Source organism: Bubalus kerabau, chromosome 1 (assembly GCF_029407905.1).
Source record: "Bubalus kerabau isolate K-KA32 ecotype Philippines breed swamp buffalo chromosome 1, PCC_UOA_SB_1v2, whole genome shotgun sequence".
NCBI classification, from domain to species: domain Eukaryota; kingdom Metazoa; phylum Chordata; class Mammalia; order Artiodactyla; family Bovidae; genus Bubalus; species Bubalus kerabau.
Genome location: NC_073624.1, coordinates 271,739,777 through 271,759,162, shown reverse-complemented (window position 1 = coordinate 271,759,162; position 19,386 = coordinate 271,739,777). Strand labels below are relative to the sequence as shown.

General features: G+C 37.7%; 1 protein-coding gene across 6 annotated transcripts in view; it reads left to right on the top strand.

Moving 5' to 3' along the window:
* GIN1 (gypsy retrotransposon integrase 1) overlaps positions 1-19,386 on the top strand; it is a 33,980-nt gene that overhangs the window by 8,891 nt on the left and 5,703 nt on the right. For 3 of the 6 annotated variants that reach the window (XM_055565723.1, XM_055565714.1, XM_055565734.1), the window contains exons 2-7: positions 2,148-2,293; positions 4,041-4,234; positions 5,852-6,157; positions 16,215-16,406; positions 16,496-16,669; positions 17,127-17,412. In XM_055565723.1, the coding sequence (XP_055421698.1) occupies positions 2,152-2,293; positions 4,041-4,234; positions 5,852-6,157; positions 16,215-16,406; positions 16,496-16,669; positions 17,127-17,412 (1,294 nt within the window). In that variant the 5' untranslated portion in view covers positions 2,148-2,151. Of the gene's footprint in view, positions 1-2,147; positions 2,294-4,040; positions 4,235-5,851; positions 6,158-16,214; positions 16,407-16,495; positions 16,670-17,126; positions 17,413-19,386 lie in introns of those variants that run through there. The other 3 variants (XM_055565743.1, XM_055565754.1, XM_055565762.1) reach the window with 3 other exon arrangements.

The window sequence follows — 19,386 nt, the reverse complement described above, 5'->3', positions numbered from 1 at the left end:
GATTATCTTTTCCCTTTCTTAATGGTCTTTTGATGAACAGATTTTGATTTTAATAAAATCTAACTTGTTATAATTTTTTTCTTTTATGAATAGGACTTTTTTTTCCTGTTTCAGAAATCTTTTATCTTTTCCCAAGGTTTTGAAGATCTTTTTCTATGTTTTCATCCAGAAGCTTTATACTTGACTTTTCATATTTAGGTTTATGATTTATCTGGAATTTTGTAGATGTTGGTAGATGGTTGACATTAATTTTTTTCTGATACAAATATCCAATTGCTTCAGCATCATTTATTGAAAAGACCATCTCTTCTCCCATTGAATCAATGCCCTTGTAGTAAAGTAATTGACTGTATACATGTGGATTTAATTCTGGACTCTATATTCTATTTCCATGGCCTGTTTGTCTAACCTTATGCCAAGACTTCACTGTTGTATTTACTGTAGTTTTATAAATGATTTTTAAAGTCTGATCCATTTATTTTTGAGATGTTTTAGAAATTGTAATAAGGTACATTTGTTTGATTTTTGTTTGTAACCATTTATTACAAAATGGAAAAATTATATATTAAGAATTTAATTAGAATAAACTGTTTTATAGAAATAATTAACCTGTCTTTTAGTTATGATAGGAGAGAATTAGCCTTGCAGAACGTTTGCTTTTAAAATAGCCTACACTTTATACTAATCTAAGGTTAAGGGATGTTAGAAACATACTGATATTCCAGAGTTGTGAAAAGATCAGAAAGATGGTTATTAAATGTGCAAAGTGCTGTTTCATTGGCAAAGAGACTTAATAGGCTATTTAAGACCTAGTTCATAGGCCTAGTCTGTTCTGCTTTGTTCTGACCTTCTCTCTGCAGAAATATTTTCTTTTAGCCTTATCCTTAGATCTTCTGGTGGTCAGTAAACGTCCATATTAATTTTGAAAATTCAAAATGTTAAGTCTTTGCATCAGTTAACATTTCTAGTGGGAAACAGAAGATATACTCTGGTGGGATTTTAAAGAAAATTTAATAAAGCTTCTGTTTACACACCTGATGGGAAGGGTCAAAGAAGGCAACATGGCTCTTGGAGACTAGTGACAGCAGAAAATAGCTACCACCTCTAGGGCTGAAGTGTCAAGAAGAGGAAATGGTACAGACTTCCAGTAAGAGCTAGAGACACAGAAGATGGGCTTCCTGGTAAGGAGCTATGGTTGTAGAGGGTTGCAGCTTAAACCAAGGAAGGACCTGGGAAATAAATATTCTGATGTCTTCTGCTGCCTGATTTGACTGGTCATACCTCCTGCTGGATAAGGCCAACCAAAAAACTGTAAATGCAGTCTGTAAGGGTCAGTCTGTTAGGGTACAGCAGCAGGGAGAGTAAGGTCAAAAATATATCTGGATCAGTTAGGTGGTGACAGACGGAATAACCAGCACAGAATAGTTTGTTTCAACTGAAAATATGAAAGAAAAGATGTTTTTCTTTTAATGTAATGGTTTTTCATAATGCTTAGGGTCTAAAATAGAGAAGTTTTGTTTTGGCCAGTACAGCCAGACTTTTTATAACACAGAGAAAGTACACACAGAACAAAAATCTTTTCTGTTCAAGAAAAATTAGCTTCCATGTAGTTCAGAATAGTGTATGAAATCTAGCATAGCTAAAATCTTCTTTGTCATTTATCATCTGAGCATTTTAAAAATGGATCTTTTTCATAAATGATTAGATTTTTGTGACCATGAATATATTTAGAAGTAACATAAAACTACATTTTTCCTTTTATCACCTATCATTTATTTAAATGTCACATAACAGAACCATCCTATATAAGTAACATTTCAAGTGATGTGTAATAAGAGACTTTAAGCAAAACTTTTTGAAGTGTACTTGTTCCTTTTTTCCTAGTATGGGGAAATTTTTCAGTATTTCTTTTCACTTGGAAAGAGACAAGATAATGTGTCATGTTGTATCTCAAAAACAGCATCTGGATATTCTAGTTCATATACATCATCCTGTTCCTTTTCTGTACTGCAATTATTTCTTGTCACTGATAATATTCCAGGAAAGTTCAATTCATGGATAAGCACAAATATGACACAAGCCTGAACTGAAATAGCAACTGAATTAGCTTATCACTTAAATTGTATCTTTAAATACCTTTTACCTAGGTTCATGATGGTTCGTAGTGGAAAAAATGGTGACCTTCATCTTAAACAGATTGCATATTATAAACGAACTGGTGAATATCATCCAACTACACTGCCTAGTGAGAGAAGTGGCATAAGAAGAGCAGCAAAAAAATTTGTCTTCAAAGGTAAAATACCCCCCGTTTTTAGTATAGAGTTTTATATAGGTGCTTCTCCATGTGGAGTCCTGAGGATTTCTGTAGCAATTGGTTGTTGCTTAAATTGATAATGGCGTTCAGTCGAAAGCAAAATAAAAATCACATTGAAGCTAACTGAAAGCTAGTAAGCATGAAAGGGGCATTTTAAATCATAGACAGAAAATGATAGCATGAAAAAAACCAGAACACTTGCCTAAATTAACACCGCTCTTGTCCCTTGGCGAGTCCTACTTCAGTGGTGCACTTGCAGGCACTCACGTCACCCTCAATGAAGAACTGACTTGATGCCTAATATGAAAATGTTGACAAAGTTAACTTATTTACTCTATTACTTCCGTGATTCCTCCCTCTCCCTGCTGTTAAATGGTTTCAGGATCATATTTATCTTTGAACTCCTCATCTCCCTGAGCGAATTAAATGTTTGAAAGGCAGTGGAATATTTATCTTGAAAGATTATGATCATTCTCCCCTCTTTGTCCTCCTCCTCCAAAAGGGAAGAGAAGTTTGAGATAGATAAGCAATAAGTACAGTCACCAGATGGCTAAATGAATGTTGGTGTTATTAACGGGAATTTTGCCTGTAGGTACAGAATCAGGCTTTTCTCAAAGCAGGTCAAGAAAATTCTAAGATTATAAATAAATACCTGCTTATTTCTCCCTGTGTACATCCCTTCCAGTAGCTCCCTTTAATTTAAGAATGCTAAGTTGCTTTAGTCACGTCCCACTCTGCGACCCCGTAGATTGTAGCCCGCCAGGCTTCTGTGTCCATGGGAATCTCCAGGCAAGAATACTGGAGTGGGTTGCCATGTCCTTCTGCAGGCAGTCTTCCCACCCAGGGACTGAACCTGCATCTCTTATGTCCCTTACACACCTATTACATTTTACACTAAAGAGTATTCGTTCATTCGTTCATTTAATGATTTATGCACCGATTGTTTACTGAGTTCCTACTATGTGCCAGTCACATTTTAGGCCTTGGGAATACACTGATGAATGAAATAGATTAGCCTCCTGGCCTTAAGTTGCTTACTTTCTAATTCAAGTTCCACTCAGCATATTCTTAGCTAAGCACACTAATAATGGTGTCTTTTGGAGTTTGAATATTCATCCACACTGGAGAAGTGGCAGTTCTCTTCATGCCCTGATTACATTCCTCGGTCATAGACTCTTTCTAGGTGTCTCCAATGGAAAGCAGAACTGTCCTGAAGATTAAAGTTCTGCTACTTTCTTGGCTTTACTAACTCTATTTCCTACTCAAATCCAGAAAAACTTAAGAGAGGTGGTGGCTTACAAAAATACAGCTCTGATGAAATGCTCTTTTGGAAAATTCTATTCCAGAAGTTGCTTATCTGTACATAATTTATTTGCTAATTCATGCCATTTTTAGGAGATGCCTGCTGCAAGTGTTTTTCTAGTTTGGTTACTCCCATAGGAAGATGATTTTATACTCCCATATTACCATGTGCTGTGGTGAACAAGCTAGCTCTACTTGATTTGATAGCTACAAAACTATAGCAGCTAGTTCTACATATCCAGTAAGTATAACAGTGGAAGATGTTTCAGATTGTATGGTAGCATCATCACAAATATTCTATCTTGGAGAAAGATTTAACCAAAACAAAAATTCCTCATGGTTTGAAGATAAGGCTGTGATTATCTTAAAACTATATAGATGTCTAAAAATTGCAATGATATCATTTTGGTGTTTTTTATTCCAGAAAAGAAGCTGTTTTATGTCGGAAAAGACAGAAAACAGGATCGCTTGGTAGTTGTTTCAGAAGAAGAAAAAAAGAAAGTCCTAAGAGAATGCCATGAAAATGACACTGGAGCCCATCATGGCATATCCAGAACCCTTACTCTAGTGGAATCCAGTTACTATTGGACTTCTGTGACCAATGATGTCAAACAGTGGGTATGGCTTATGTCTTTAGAATATTTTGAATAATGTCTTTATGGTATACATTCAAAATTCATTACTGCTTTAGATTAACTCTAGATATCACTTCTCATTAAGTACTTTTTGTATGGGTAGTTTTTTGTGCAGAACATTTAAAGAGAGTGTTATTTCCCTTCAAAAGTCTTCTTTAAAATCACTGAAATATAATTTGAACTAGAACAAAACATTATTTAAATATTTGAATTTACTACATTTAGATTATCTTGGGCACAGATTTTCATCATTGAACTATTTTGTGTGGCAGAATTTAAATGGGGCTGAAGTTTCTTTGACTAAAAATAAGTCACTACATTTTTAATGACATTCATACAGTCTTTTCTTGAGAAGAGAATATGTTCGTGATAAATCAAGCCCAGTATGTTTCTCATCTTTTGTGCCTGTTACTGTCTTAACATAGAAAATGTCAAGTATGACAGAAACCCCCAACCAACAAATCAAGTTGTGAAGATAATGAAGTTATTCTGAGTTTTGTAACGTTATAACCCATCAGGACCTTCAGCTTCTTCTGATAGAAAATTCAGGGATTCTTGCTGCTAGGTCAGCTGATCCCTACTAGTGTGCTCATGTGCTGTCTGTAGCAAACGGTAGAAATTCCTTGGTTTATGTGTGAGGATCCTTTAGTAATTGTGATAGTGCATTAAAAGACTGTCATTTCAGGCATAAAAAATTAACATATTTAATTTAACCAAGTATCATTTGTGAGTCTGTGAAGGTATTCCAAAGACCTCAGTGTTTGTATTCACCTTTAGAACGTGCCACACACTCCTTTCCCAACATTCAGTGAAATCTTTGTCAAATCTTTATCATTGAGAAATGATTTTTGGATGTAAGGTTATTTGTGATGAGAACTAGTTTAAGTTAGAAAATAAAAATTTTAATCAAAAGTAACTATATTTCAGTAAAATCATTTTAAAATTTTTGTTCAGGCCTTAATTTGAAAGTAGTTTCCAAAATAGAGTTCCGAAAATATGTTGAACAATGGCACCTTCCATAAGTCGGTCAAATTATATCTTCTCATCTCACTACAATGAAAACTCCATGACAGCATGGGCTGGATTTTTGTTCGTACTCTTTTCCTAGGACCTAGAGGAATTTCTGGCATCTAAAAATATTGCTTGAATAAAGTTATATTTTAATAAATATTATTGCAGTAGATGAATGAATGAACTTATTAGAGTGGTGTCTTTAAAAGAAAAATCTTTTTTGCTTATAGAAATTATATACTCACATACTGATGTAAAATTATAGCAAATGTGTTTTGAGATCTATTCATTTAATAAGTATTTATTGATTGTAAACCAGAATTATGTTCCATGTGAATAAGACCCATTAACGTGGTCATTGAATAGTTGATTTCAATTAATTATTAATAGCAATTAATTAATTAATAGCAAATATTTGATTATTCTGAATAGGTTTCATTTTATTCTGAGTACAGTCCAAAAGTTTCTCCCTTAAAACATAAAGTACCTATATCAACCGTTACAAAGTTCAGATTTATAATACTGCTTTTTTTATATTGGATATATTAACACTTGTCTATCTTTTCTTTATTATATGCCCGTTTTATAGGTATATGCTTGTCAGCATTGCCAAGTGGCAAAAAATACAGTTATTCTAGCACCTAAACAGCACCTTCTCAAAGTGGAGAATCCATGGAGTATAGTTACTGTTGATCTGATGGGCCCATTTCATACAAGCAACAGAAGTCATGTATATGCTATAATCATGACAGATTTGTTCACAAAATGGGTTGTGATTTTGCCTCTTTGTGATGTTTCAGCATCAGAAATTTCTAAAGCTATTATCAACATATTTTTCTTATATGGGCCTCCTCAGAAAATAATAATGGACCAAAGAGATGAATTCATTCATCAGGTAAGACAAATAAAGTACTTAGATCTAGGAGCATATTTTACTCACTTTTCAGTGCACAACACAGCTTATTATATGATACTTAATAAGTTTAGATAAATTCCTACAGATATAAAGGTTTAATATTGTATAGTACAAAAGTAGTTGAACTGGAAATTAAGAGACCAGTATTTTAGTATCAGTACTTACTATGCCACTAAATAATTGTAAACTTATCTTTAGTTTTCTTCAAACTAAAATGAGATTGGACCAAATAGTCTTTTTTTGCTACTAGCTTAAAAATTCTGTGATTGACATGTAGAGGGAAAATTGACTAAATGGAGAAGTATTATACATCATTTCATGAATGAGAATATTCAATATTATAATATCAGTTTTTCTAAAATCAAAATTAATTTATATGATTAATGGATATCTAATCAGCATTAAAAAGGAGGAAGCATGTTCCCTTGCCCTGGCCTTTTTATCCAAATTAAAGTTAACCTTAAAGAATAAGCAGACAGTAATATATACAAAAAATCTAATAAAGGAATATAACTACTATATTTAGAGGTATATTATTAAATTTTTACAATTGACAAAAGACTGGTATAAATAACCAGACTGTCTAAGTTCACAGCACCTTTGATATTTCAATCCAGAAGAAATACCTAAAGTTATACTTATTAAATAGTTAGGGCTTGGGTCAGGGGGTTCCTAAGGTGATCTCCAGGTTTTATATTAATAAATCATTAGGAGGACTCTGCAGATGGTCATACTCATGCCTAAGATTTTTGTAATTAAAGGATACAAAGCAAGATTAACAGAGAAAAGGCTCATGGGGATAAGTCCAGGGGAAAACCAGGAACAAACTTGTAAGACATCCTCTCCCAGTGGAGTCTCACAGGACATGGTTAATTCTCCCAGTGAAGAGTTGTAGCAACACATGTAAATTGTTGTCTACAATTATTACAGACGTGGTTGTAAGCTTATTACAGACGTGGTGCCTGGGATTTTAACTGGAAGCTGATCATGCTGGCACCCAAAATTCTAGACTCTCTAAAGAAGTTTTCAGCATAAACCCACCTTCTTTGTAAAACAGTTTAGGCACCATGAGCCATCCTTAATCTGTTAGGGAATGGTAGAAACCCTCACAGAATCCAGGTTCCTAGTCATCAGCCAAGGGCCAACTTTGTAAGCAGGACTTTCACAGGATAGCAGCCTTAGTTCTGCTGTGTTAACTCTTCCCACACAGGTCCAAACAACTTAGTGTTTATGTCCTAATCACTTAGCCATTTAAGAGAATAGTAGTCATAAATTGAAAGAAAACTATTTTCATTTCATTCTTAAATACCTTCAGTTAGTTACTAATGGGATATATATACCTGTTGACCTCTGCTCAGTTTTTCAAACCTTGGAATCAGATTAAACACTGTAATCATTTCGTGTTTCACAATGATTTTTATACAATTGTTGCTTTTTATCATAGAGCGTAGAGCAAAAGTCACTTAGTCATGTCCGACTCTTTGTGACCCCTTGGACGATAGCCTGCCAGGCTCCTCTGTTCATGGGATTCTCCAGGCAAGAATACTGTAGTGGGTTGCCATTCCTTTCTCCATGGGATCTTCCCACCCCAGGGATTGAACCTAAGTCTCCTGGATTGCGGGCAGATTCTTTACTGTCTTAGCTACTAGGGAATCATAACACCTGTCAAAGAACACTTCTATAAAGATACATCATTATCAAGAGGAATGTAGTCTTACCTAATCTAATGTTGAAACCGTAAACTACCTTAAGCTAGTAGTTTCCAAGGTGTCCAACAGATGCCAAGGGGGCCATTTGGCACAGAGTTTGGTAATTATGTTCAAAATGATAGAGCTGGTATCACAAGAGAGTGGAGTTGGGGAAGGATTATTTAATACATTTAATTTAGTTAATAGCATAAATAAAAATTTTCTAATTATTTCTATTTATTTCTATAATATGATTTTAGGATTACTACATACCAAAATTATTTTCAGATAAATTAAAATTTTTGTGTTTTTTAATTGAAACAAACAAAAATTCAATTACCTTTTTAAAAAAAAAAACAACAAAAAACTCCAGAGACTGACTTGACATTCCAGGCTTAGGGAACAGAGGCATAAATTTGAATGGAAAAATCACCAAATTTGGGGTGTTTAAAAATCAGAAATTTGTATGTGGTAAAATTTGTATGTGGTCAGTTTTCATTCCAAACCCAAAGAAAGGCAATGCCAAAGAATGCTCAAACTACCGCACAATTGCACTCATCTCAATGGCACCCCGCTCCAGTACTCTTGCCTGGAAAATCCCATGGATGGAGGCGCCTGGTAGGCTACAGTCCATGGGGTCGCTGAGGGTCGGACACGACTGAGCAACTTCACTTTCACTTTTCACTATCATGTATTGGAGAAGGAAATGGCAACCCACTCCATTGTTCTTGCATGGAGAATCCCAGGGACAGGGGAGCCTGGTAGGCTGCGATCTATGGAGTTGCACAGAGTCTGACACGACTGAAGTGACTCAGCAGCAGCACACACTAGTAAAGTAATGCTCAAAGTTCTCCAAGCCAGGCTTCAGCAATATGTGAACTGTGAACTTCCTGATTTCCTGATGTTCAAGCTGGTTTTAGAAAAGGGCAGAGGAACCAGAGATCAAATTGCCAACATCTGCTGGATTATGGAAAAAGCAAGAGAGTTGCAGAAAAACATCTATTTCTGCTTTATTGACTATGCCAAAGCCTTTGACTGTGTGGATCACAATCAACTGTGGAAAATTCTGAAAGAGATGGGAATACCAGACCACCTGATCTGCCTCTTGAGAACTCTGTATGCAGGTCAGGAAGCAACAGTTAGAACTGGACATGGAACAACAGACTGGTTCCAAATAGGAAAAGGAGTACATCAAGGCTGTATATTGTCACCCTGCTTATTTAACTTCTATGCAGAGTACATCATGAGAAACGCTGGACTGGAAGAAGCACAAGCTGGAATCAAGATTGCCGGGAGAAATATCAATAACCTCAGATATGCAGATGACACCACCCTTATGGCAGAAAGTGAAGAGGAACTCAAAAGCCTCTTGATGAAAGTGAAAGTGGAGAGTGAAAAAGTTGGCTTAAAGCTCAGCATTCAGAAAACGAAGATCATGGCATCCGGTCCCATCACTTCATGGGAAATAGATGGGGAAACAGTGGAAACCGTGTCAGACTTTATTTTTTTGGGCTCCAGAATCACTGCAGATGGTGACTGCAGCCATGAAATTAAAAGACGCTTGCTCCTTGGAAGGAAAGTTATGACCAACCTAGATAGCATATTCAAAAGCAAAGACATGACTTTGCCAAAAAAGGCCTGTCTAGTCAAGGCTATGGTTTTTCCTGTGGTCAAGTATGGATGTGAGAGTTGGTCTGTGAAGAAGGCTGAATGCCAAAGAATTGATGCTTTTGAACTGTGGTGTTGGAGAAGACTCTTGAGAGTCCCTTGGACTGCAAGGAGATCCAACCAGTCCATTCTGAAGGAGATCAGCCCTGGGATTTCTTTGGAAGGAATGATGCTGAAGCTGAAACTCCAGTACTTTGGCCACCTCATGTGAAGAGTTGACTCATTGGAAAAGACCCTGATGCTGGGAGGGATTGGGGGCAAGAGGAGAAGGGGACGACAGAGGATGAGATGGCTGGATGGCATCACTGACTCGATGGACGTGAGTCTGGGTGAACTCTGGGAGCTGGTGATGGACGGAGGCCTGGTGTGCTGTGATTCATGGGGTCGCAAAGAGTCGGACACGACTGAGTGACTGAACTGAACTGAACTGATGTGGTAAAATAACCAACTGTGAAGAGATACCCCATGTCCAAGGTAAGAGAAACCCAAGTGAGACGGTAGGTGTCGCGAGAGGGCATCAGAGGCCAGACACACTGAAACCATAATCACAAAACACTAGCCAATCTGATCACACGGACCACAGTCTTGTCTGACTCAATGAAACTAAGCCATGCTGTGTGGGGCCACCCAAGACCGACAGGTCATGGTGGAGAGGTCTGACAGAATGTGGTCCACTGGAGAAGGGAATGGCAAACCACTTCAGTATTCTTGCCTTGAGAACCCCATGAACAGTATGAAAAGGCAAAATGATAGGATACTGAAAGAGGAACTCCCCAGGTCGGTAAGTGCACAAGATGCTACTGGAGATCAGTGGAGAAATAACTCCAGAAAAAATGAAGGGATGGAGCCAAAGCAAAAACAATACCCAGTTGTGGATGTGACTGGTGATAGAAGCAAGGTCCAATGCTGTAAAGAGCAATATTGCATAGGAACCTGCAATGGTAGGTCCATGAATCATGGCAAATTGGAAATGGTCAAACAGGAGATGGCAAGAGTGAACGTCGACATTCTAGGAATCAGTGAACTAAAATGGACTGGAATGGGTGAATTTAACTCAGGTGACCATTATATCTACTACTTTGGGCAGAAATCCCTTAGAAGAAATGGAATAGCCAGCATGGTCAACAAAAGAATCCAAAATTCAGTACTTGGATGCAATCTCAAAAATGACAGAATGATCTCTGTTCATTTCCAAGGTAAACCATTCAGTATCACGGTGATCCAAGCCTATGCCTCAACCAGTAACGCTGAAGAAGCTGAAGTGAACGGTTATATGAAGACCTATAAGACCTTTTAGAACTAACACCCAAAAAAGATGTCCTTTTCATTATAAGGAACTGGAATGCAAAAGTAGGAAGTCAAGAAACACCTGGAATAACAGGCAAATTTGGCCTTGGAATATGGAATGAAGCAGGGCAAAAGCTAATAGAGTTTTGCCAAGAGAACTCATTGGCATAGCAAACACCCTCTTCCAACAACACAAGAGAAGACTCTACACATGGACATCACCAGATGGTCAATACCAAAATCAGATTGATTACATTCTTTGCAGCCAAAGATGGAGAAGCTCTATACAGTCAGCAAAAACAAGACTGGGAGCTGACTGTGGCTGAGATCATGAACTCCTTATTGCCAAATTCAGACTTAAAATGAAGAAAGTAGGGAAAACCACTAGACCATTCAGGTATGACCTAAATCAAATCCCTTATGATTATACAGTGGAAGTGAGAAATAGATTTAAGGGACTAGATCTGATAGAGTGCCTGATGAACTATGGATGGAGGTTCGTGACATTGTACAGGAGACGGATCAAAACCATCCCCATGGAAAAGAAATGCAAAAAAGCAAAATGGCTGTCTGGGGAGGCCTTACAAATAGCTGTGGAAAGGAGAGAAGCGGAAAGCAAAGGAGAAAAGGAAAGATAAAAGCATCTGAATGTAGAGTTCCAAAGAATAGCAAGGAGAGATAAGAAAGCCTTCTGCAGTGATCAATGCAAAGAAGTAGAGGAAAACAACAGAATGGGAAAGACTAGAGATCTCTTCAAGAAAATCAGAAATATCAAAGGAACATTTCATGCAAAGATGGGCTCAATAAAGGACAGAAACGGTATGAACCTAACAGAAGCAGAAAATATCAAGAAAAGGTGGCAAGAATACACAGAAGAACTGTACAAAAAAGATCTTCACGACCCAGATAATCAACGATGGTGTGATCTCTGACCTAGAGCCAGACATCCTGGAATGTGAAGTCAAGTGGGCCTTAGAAAGCATCTATTATACAGAGTGAAGTAAGCCAGAAAGAAAAACACCAATACAGTATACTAACCCATATATATGGAATTTAGAAAGATGGTAACAATAACCCTGTGTATGAGACAGCAAAAGAGACACTGATGTATAGAACAGTCTTATGGACTCTGTGGGAGAGGGAGAGGGTGGGAAGATTTGGGAGAATGGTATTGAAACATGTAAAATATCATGTATGAAACGAGTTGCTAGTCCAGGTTCGATGCACGATACTGGATGCTTGGGGCTGGTGCACTGGGACGACCCAGAGGGATGGTATGGGGAGGGAGGAGGGTTCAGAATGGGGAACACATGTATACCTGTGGTGGATTCATTTTGATATTTGGCAAAACATAAAATTATGTAAAGTTTAAAAATAAAATTAAAAAAAAAAATGTTATCTTCTCTAAAAAAAAAAAAGAAAGAAAGAAAGCGTCACTACGAACAAAGTTAGTGGAGGTGATGGAATTCCAGTGGAGCTATTTCAAATCCTGAAAGATGATGCTGTGAAAGTGCTGCACTCAATATGCCAGCAAATTTGGAAAAGTCAGCAGATGCCAGAGGACTGGAAAAGGTCGGTTTTCATTCCAATCCCAAAGAAAGGCAATGCCAAAGAATGCTCAAACTACCACACTGTTGCACTCATTGCACACTCTAGTAAAGTAATGCTCAAAATTCTCCCAAGCCAGGCTTCAGCAATACGTGAAATATGAACTTCCAGATGTTCAAGCTGGTTTAGGAAAGGCAGATGAACCAAAGATGAAATTGCCAACATCTGCTGGATCATCAAAAAAGCAAGAGAGTTTCAGAAGAACATCTATCTCTGCTTTATTGACTATGCCAAAGCCTTTGACTGTGTGGATCACAATAAACTGTGGAAAATTCTGAAAGAGATGGGAATACCAGACCACCTGACCTGCCTCTTGAGAACTCTGTATGCAGGTCAGGAAGCAACAGTTAGAACTGGACATGGAACAACAGACTGGTTCCAAATAGGAAAAGGAGTTCGTCAAGGCTGTATATTGTCACCCTGTTTATTTAACTTCTATGCAGAGTACATCATGAGAAACGCTGGACTGGAAGAAACACAAGCTGGAATCAAGATTGCCGGGAGAAATATCAATAACCTCAGATATGCAGATGACACCACCCTTATGGCAGAAAGTGAAGAGGAACTCAAAAGCCTCTTGATGAAAGTGAAAGTGGAGAGTGAAAAAGTTGGCTTAAAGCTCAACATTCAGAAAATGAAGATCATGGCATCTGGTCCCATCACTTCATGGGAAATAGATGGGGAAACAGTGGAAAGTGTCAGACTTTATTTTTTTGGGCTCCAGAATCACTGCAGATGGTGACTGCAGCCATGAAATTAAAAGATGCTTACTCTTTGGAAGGAAAGTTGTGACCAACCTAGATAGCATATTAAAAAGCAGAGAGATTACTTTGCCAACAGAGGTCCGTCTAGTCAAGGCTATTGTTTTTCCAGTGGTCAAGTATGGATGTGAGAGTTGGTCTGTGAAGAAAGCTGAGCGCCGAAGAATCCATGCTTTTGAACTGTGGGGCTGGAGAAGACTCTTGAGAGTCCCTTGGACTGCAAGGAGATCCAACCAGTCCATCCTATCAGTCCTGAGTATTCATTGGAAGGACTGATGCTGAGGCTGAAACTCCAATACTTTGGCCACCTCATGCGAAGAGTTGACTCATTGGAAAGACCCTGATGCTGGGAGGGATTGGGGGCAGGAGGAGAAAGGGACGACAGAGAATGAGATGGCTGGAAGGCATCACTGACTTGATGGACGTGAGTTTGAGTGAACTCTGGGAGCTGGTGATGGACAGGGAGGCCTGTCATGCTGCGATTCAGGGGGTCACAGAGTCAGACACCACTGAGCAACTGAACTGAAAATAACCAAAACATAAAGGCCAAGAAACAGGCCAAGAAAAATAATGCAGATTCATGCAGGAAAGTGTTCTTGCCTTTATTATAAAAGATTCAAACAAAAAATGGAGTCAGTGACAGAAATGTAATTCACAAGAAGGAATAAAAATATGAAAAAAGGTTCAAACCCAATAGTAATGAGTAAGGTACTCATTTTTTGTTTATCCATATCAAGAAAAATAGTAATAATAACAAAAATATCAAGTCGGCTATAGATCAGAGAAGGTGATGGCACCCCACTCCAGTAATCTTGCCTGGAAAATCCCATGGAGGGAGGAGCCTGGTAGGCTGCAGTCCATGGGGTCGCTAAGAATCGGACACGACTGAGCGACTTCACTTTCACTTTTCACTTTCATGCATTGGAGGAGGAAATGGCAATCCACTCCAGTGTTCTTGCCTGGAGAATCCCAGGGACGTCAGGGCCTGGTGAGCTGCCGTCTATGGGGTCTCGAAGAGTCGGACACGACTGAGCAACTTCAGTTTCACTTTTCACTTTCATGCCTTGGAGGAGGAAATGGCAACCCACTCCAGTGTTCTTGCCTGGAGAATCCCAGGGATGGGGGAGCCTGGTGTGCTGCTGTCTATGGGGTCACACAGAGTTGGACACGACTGAAGCAACTTAGCAGCAGCAGTAGCAGCAGCAGACTACAGATAAAATAATACAGCTCTACATTCTTGGTAGTATTGCAACTCAAAACTAACTCTTATAAAACAATTTGCCAGAGATCCATTAAGAGCCGTATAGATACACACACACACACACACACACACACACACACACACGCGCGTGCATATATGTTTTCTGGTTAGATTAAAAATCTGGGTAAAAGATTTTATTACATATATTATACATACATATTTTGTGTGTATAACTATGTAAAAAATATATGGAATCTAGAAAGTGGTATTGATGAATCTGTCTGTAGGGCAGCAGTAGAGACAGAGACATCGAGGACAGACTTGTAGACACAGCAGGGAAGGGAGAGAGAGGGATAGACTAAGAGTAGCACTGAAACAGACACACTGCCACACGTAAAACAGACAGTGAGAATTTGCTGTGTGATGCAAGGAGCTCAACCTGGGGCTTTCACACCCGTGAGGGGTGGGATGGGCTGGGAGGAGGGAAGGGGTTTCAAGAGGGCGGGGACATATGTATACTCACGGCTGATTCATGCTGATGTATGGCAGAAACCAACATAACACTGTAAAGCAGTTATTCTCCAATTAAAAATAAATACATTAAAAAAAATTTTTTTAGAAAATTAAAAAAAAAATGTAAAGAAGCTAAAACAAAAATTTGTATTGTTAACCATACAAATTGTATGGGGTTTTTAAGAGTAATGAGGTTACAGATTTGTTTTTTAAATTTTTCAGTTTGTGTTATCATTATATTATGTTATCATTATCAGTTTGTGTTTCAGTATGTGTTATCATTATTAGCTTTTAGTGATTAAAATATGCATAACCATCTGTTGTTTTGTGACTGGTGCTCAGCAATAACTAGTTCTCCTAGCCTTCCAAATAGGCTGTCCTAGCCTCTTGCAGGTGAGTAAACCCAAGTAACACTTCTGGCCAGAGAAATTAAATGAATGAATGTGTGCCACTTTTAGCCCAAAGTATTGAAAACCTCATGCTCAATTCTTCATTCTTCCAGTCTTATTCTTTCTCTGGAGAATCAACTGAGTATTTCAGGTATTACCCTAAGCGATAGTGGATTTTCTCTTATCCGGGATTGTTGAGGTACCTAGGGGAGGACAGTTGCTTTGGAGAGACACCCTGACCTGTAGCTGACCTTGTCCTAGCAAGTAGTAAAATTTTTGAGTTGAACCCCTGAGCCTTGATTGGGTTTTGTAACTTGCCTACCTTGACTAAGGTAGCAGTCATCTGCAAAATAAGAAATGACAATATTAGAGCCTTTGTTTATTTTTTCCATCCAATAAGAAAGAAATGAAGCTTTTACTAATATGTATAAATTGATAATAGCCTCCTGAATCAACAAAGCAGAAGATTGTGTGTCACACATGGTATGGAAATGTATCTTGGGAGAAAAGTGAGAATCTGCAACATGAGGGAGTCCATAGTGGCCCCTCACTCCTTTTTTTGCTTTCCTGACAGTAATCTAGTTTCTAGATATTGTCCAGTTTTCACCAAACTACCCTTCATGGAATGGGCTTCCCAGGCTCGGCGGTAAATGCAGGTTTGATCCGTGGATCGAGAAGATCCCCTGGAGAAGGGAAATGGCAACCCACTCCAGTATTCTTGCCTGAGAAATCCATGGACAGAGGAGCCTAGTGGGGCTATGGTCCATGGGATCGCAGAAGAGTCGGACACGACTTAGCAGGTGACACAGCAAACAAATGGTCAAGGAAAAGGCAAGATTTAAATTCTTTTGAAACCTTTCCATCAAGGGAAAAATAAAATACAGACTTTTAAAGTCACTGTTGTTTTTATGTATTTTTCAGATCAATGTAGAGCTATGTGAATTGTTTGGCACAAAGCAAATTGTTATTTCTCATGCCTCCCAAACAATTAATCCAGCTGAAAGTACGCCTAGCACTATCAAAACCTTTCTTTCCAAGCACTGTGCGGACTATCCAAACGACTGGGATGACCACCTGCAAGCTGTTTCATTCGCCTTCAATGTCACTCACTTGGTATGTATCTGTTTATAATTCAGTACTTTTGAGTTATGGTTATCTCTTGGCTGCATGTTTTATGACAAATTGTTTCTTTTTCTTGATAGGAACCTACTAAAAATACACCATATTTTCAAATGTTTAGTCGAAATCCTTACATGCCTGAATCTTCAGATATTTGTGAAGTGGATGGTGATAATACAAGTATGTTTGCCAAAATTCTAGATGCAATTAAAGAAGCTGATAAAATAATGGAGAATAAGACAACTTCAGTGGGCCAGGTGATTCTAATAGAAAAAAAACTATAAAGTCTATAAAATGATACAAAAAAGTTTTTTCAGCATATATACACACACACATACATATGATACACACTGAAACCAAATTTTTTCTATTGAATTCTGCATGTCTTGATTAAACAGTGTGTTTATTAGCTATGAAATTCTGAGAGACATTAACAGGACCACGTGTTTTGGAATGAAGGTGCAGCTGAATTCAAACCCCTGGTCTTGCTTCCCAGTTGTTTAACTTGGGCCTGTTACTTCCTCTCACATTACTTTATTTTCTTTATAAAGTTGGGGTAATACTGATTTTGAAATATTATTTTAAAAAATTAAATGGGATTCTTCCGTAGCTTTCAGTAGCATCTCAGTAAGTAATATTTTTATTATAATATTATATGTATTTGCCTTCAAGAAACTATAGCTGTTTCATCCTTTTTTTTTTTAATACTTTCAGATGGAGAACAACAATTGTAATGAACTAAATAAAAGCAAAATCATTGTTAAAAAGAAACCGAAGCAACTAAATCCATTTCATCTGAAAGTGGGTCATGAAGTGTTAAGGCAGAGGAAAAACTGGTGGAAGGACGGTCGCTTCCGGTCTGAATGGGTCGGCCCATGTGTCATAGACTACATTACGGAGAACGGGGGCGCCGTTCTGCGAGACAGCTCTGGGGCTAGACTTAAACGACCTATCAAGATGTCCCACCTGAAGCCCTATGTCAGAGAATCGGGTGAACGAGGTAAACATCTGTCACCTCTCTACATGTGTACTTTCTTTGAATGAAAAGAGAAGTTAAATTATAAGAAATCTCTCCTCCTCCTCCCTGCCTTTCCTTTGGTTAAGTTTTATTTTCCCTTTTCATTCTTAGAAAATTTTGTACAATGTTGGAGCCCAAAGAGTGTTTTTTTTATTAACATATGGTTTCTGAAACTGTCAAGTTTGTAAGAGATTTTATTTTGATTTCTAGTGTATTTTTCACATACTTCTCCCCACCGTTCTTGTGCAGGACACTGGACATCTTTCATAGAGGGAAGAATTATATGTTCATTATTTTCACTTTCAGAATATTTTGTCACTTTTAGCATGACATGATAGTAGCTAAGAAAAATAATGCCAAAACAAACACTATGTGGAATTCTGTTGTGAGATAAATATATTAGGGGACATTTAAAAATGTGATTGATTTTTAATGTTGCATCTTAAAACGGCCATGGTAAATGCAGGGCAAGGTGAGAGTGAGAGGTTCTGAGAAAGATGCGCTATTATAAGAGCTGAACAGCACCCCAGACGATGCTACTTGCTCCACAGTGTGAATCTGAATAGTTAAGATATCTTGATCCTCTCTAATACTTTGTTTCATGGACTAGAGCTAATTGACATGGCTTTCAGTTTAAATCCTACTTTATTGAAGCTTTTATTTTGTCCTATAGTATCTGCTCTCTAGACTTTCTTTGAGGTAGGTAACTGAAAGGGAATAAATTGGTATCTTAGCTAATTACTTTTGTTTTTTCTGTAAAGAAAGGTAAAATAATTCAAAATTATTTGAATCTGAGTAACAATTAAGAAAGATACAATTTAGTGCCTTTTAAAACAGTATAAACAACTGGGTTCTTTAACAGGCTTAAGTAAATAATAAATAATAATTACAAAAATAATGATAATAGATGACCCTCTTTCTTAGGCTATGAAGCCCTTGAGGCTGCTCAACTGTTTCTGATCTGGGTCACAACTCTCATGTTAAAAGCTCTTAGTACCTTTCTTTCTGCTTATGACAGAACCAGTTGCTCTAGTAAACTTATCTTGGACCATTCCAACTCAGAAAGCTCCCAGTACCTTCATTCTCTGTTAAAAGCAGCACTTTTATTCCTTGTGCCTTCTCAGTTCTAAGCTACCCTTTATGATTTCTTCCTTCTGCAAGTTAAGTAGGAACAAAAGATTATAAGGTGCAGGTTGTCCTTTCTTCCGATTTTCCCTTTAATCTTTGGTGTTCAGGACTTGATTCCTTCTAATGTGTTAACTTTCCTAAATTAATGCAAAACCTCTGCTTAAAATGTTACTGCATCAGGATCTGTTTCACCATTTTGTAACTTGCTCTTGCCAAAGCATTTCTTAAGGAGACCTAACATTTTGCTACAACTGAATATTTCAGAATCCAGCTGAATAGAACAATTTCTAAACAAGCAGTACAATTTTTGCTTCATGCTTAAATTCTCTACAGATTCTTCTTCCAGTAATACAAGGGAAATTGCAAAATTTGTTCTAGTGTACATATAAGGAACCTGAGATTGATGGGTAAAATTGTTTTTTCTTATTAATCAAAAGAAGTACTAATCCAGCTGAAGTCTGGTTCTTGTTTACTCTGATCTGTTTTTGTATGTTTCTCTTATTTGTAGAAATACAAAACAAGTGTGATTTCTATCATCTTTTCCTTTGGTATCACATATTTTCCTGAAAATCTTCACCTCAAAAGTTGATTTTAAAGTCTTTGAACTAAATTTAAAGTAAATATAATGCCTCTAGGTAGTCATGCCATTCTTTTGACATAAAGTGGAACATAGTGTAGCCAAAAGGACTAGGAATTTGCCTGCACTGTTGCTCCTACCAGCCTCGAGACGTCATAACTGCAGTAAAGCTCGCCAGCCAGAACAGACATGCTTCTGTTGCCAACTTCTCATCCACACAGAGAGGGAGCACATTCAGTGCTAGGCTGGCA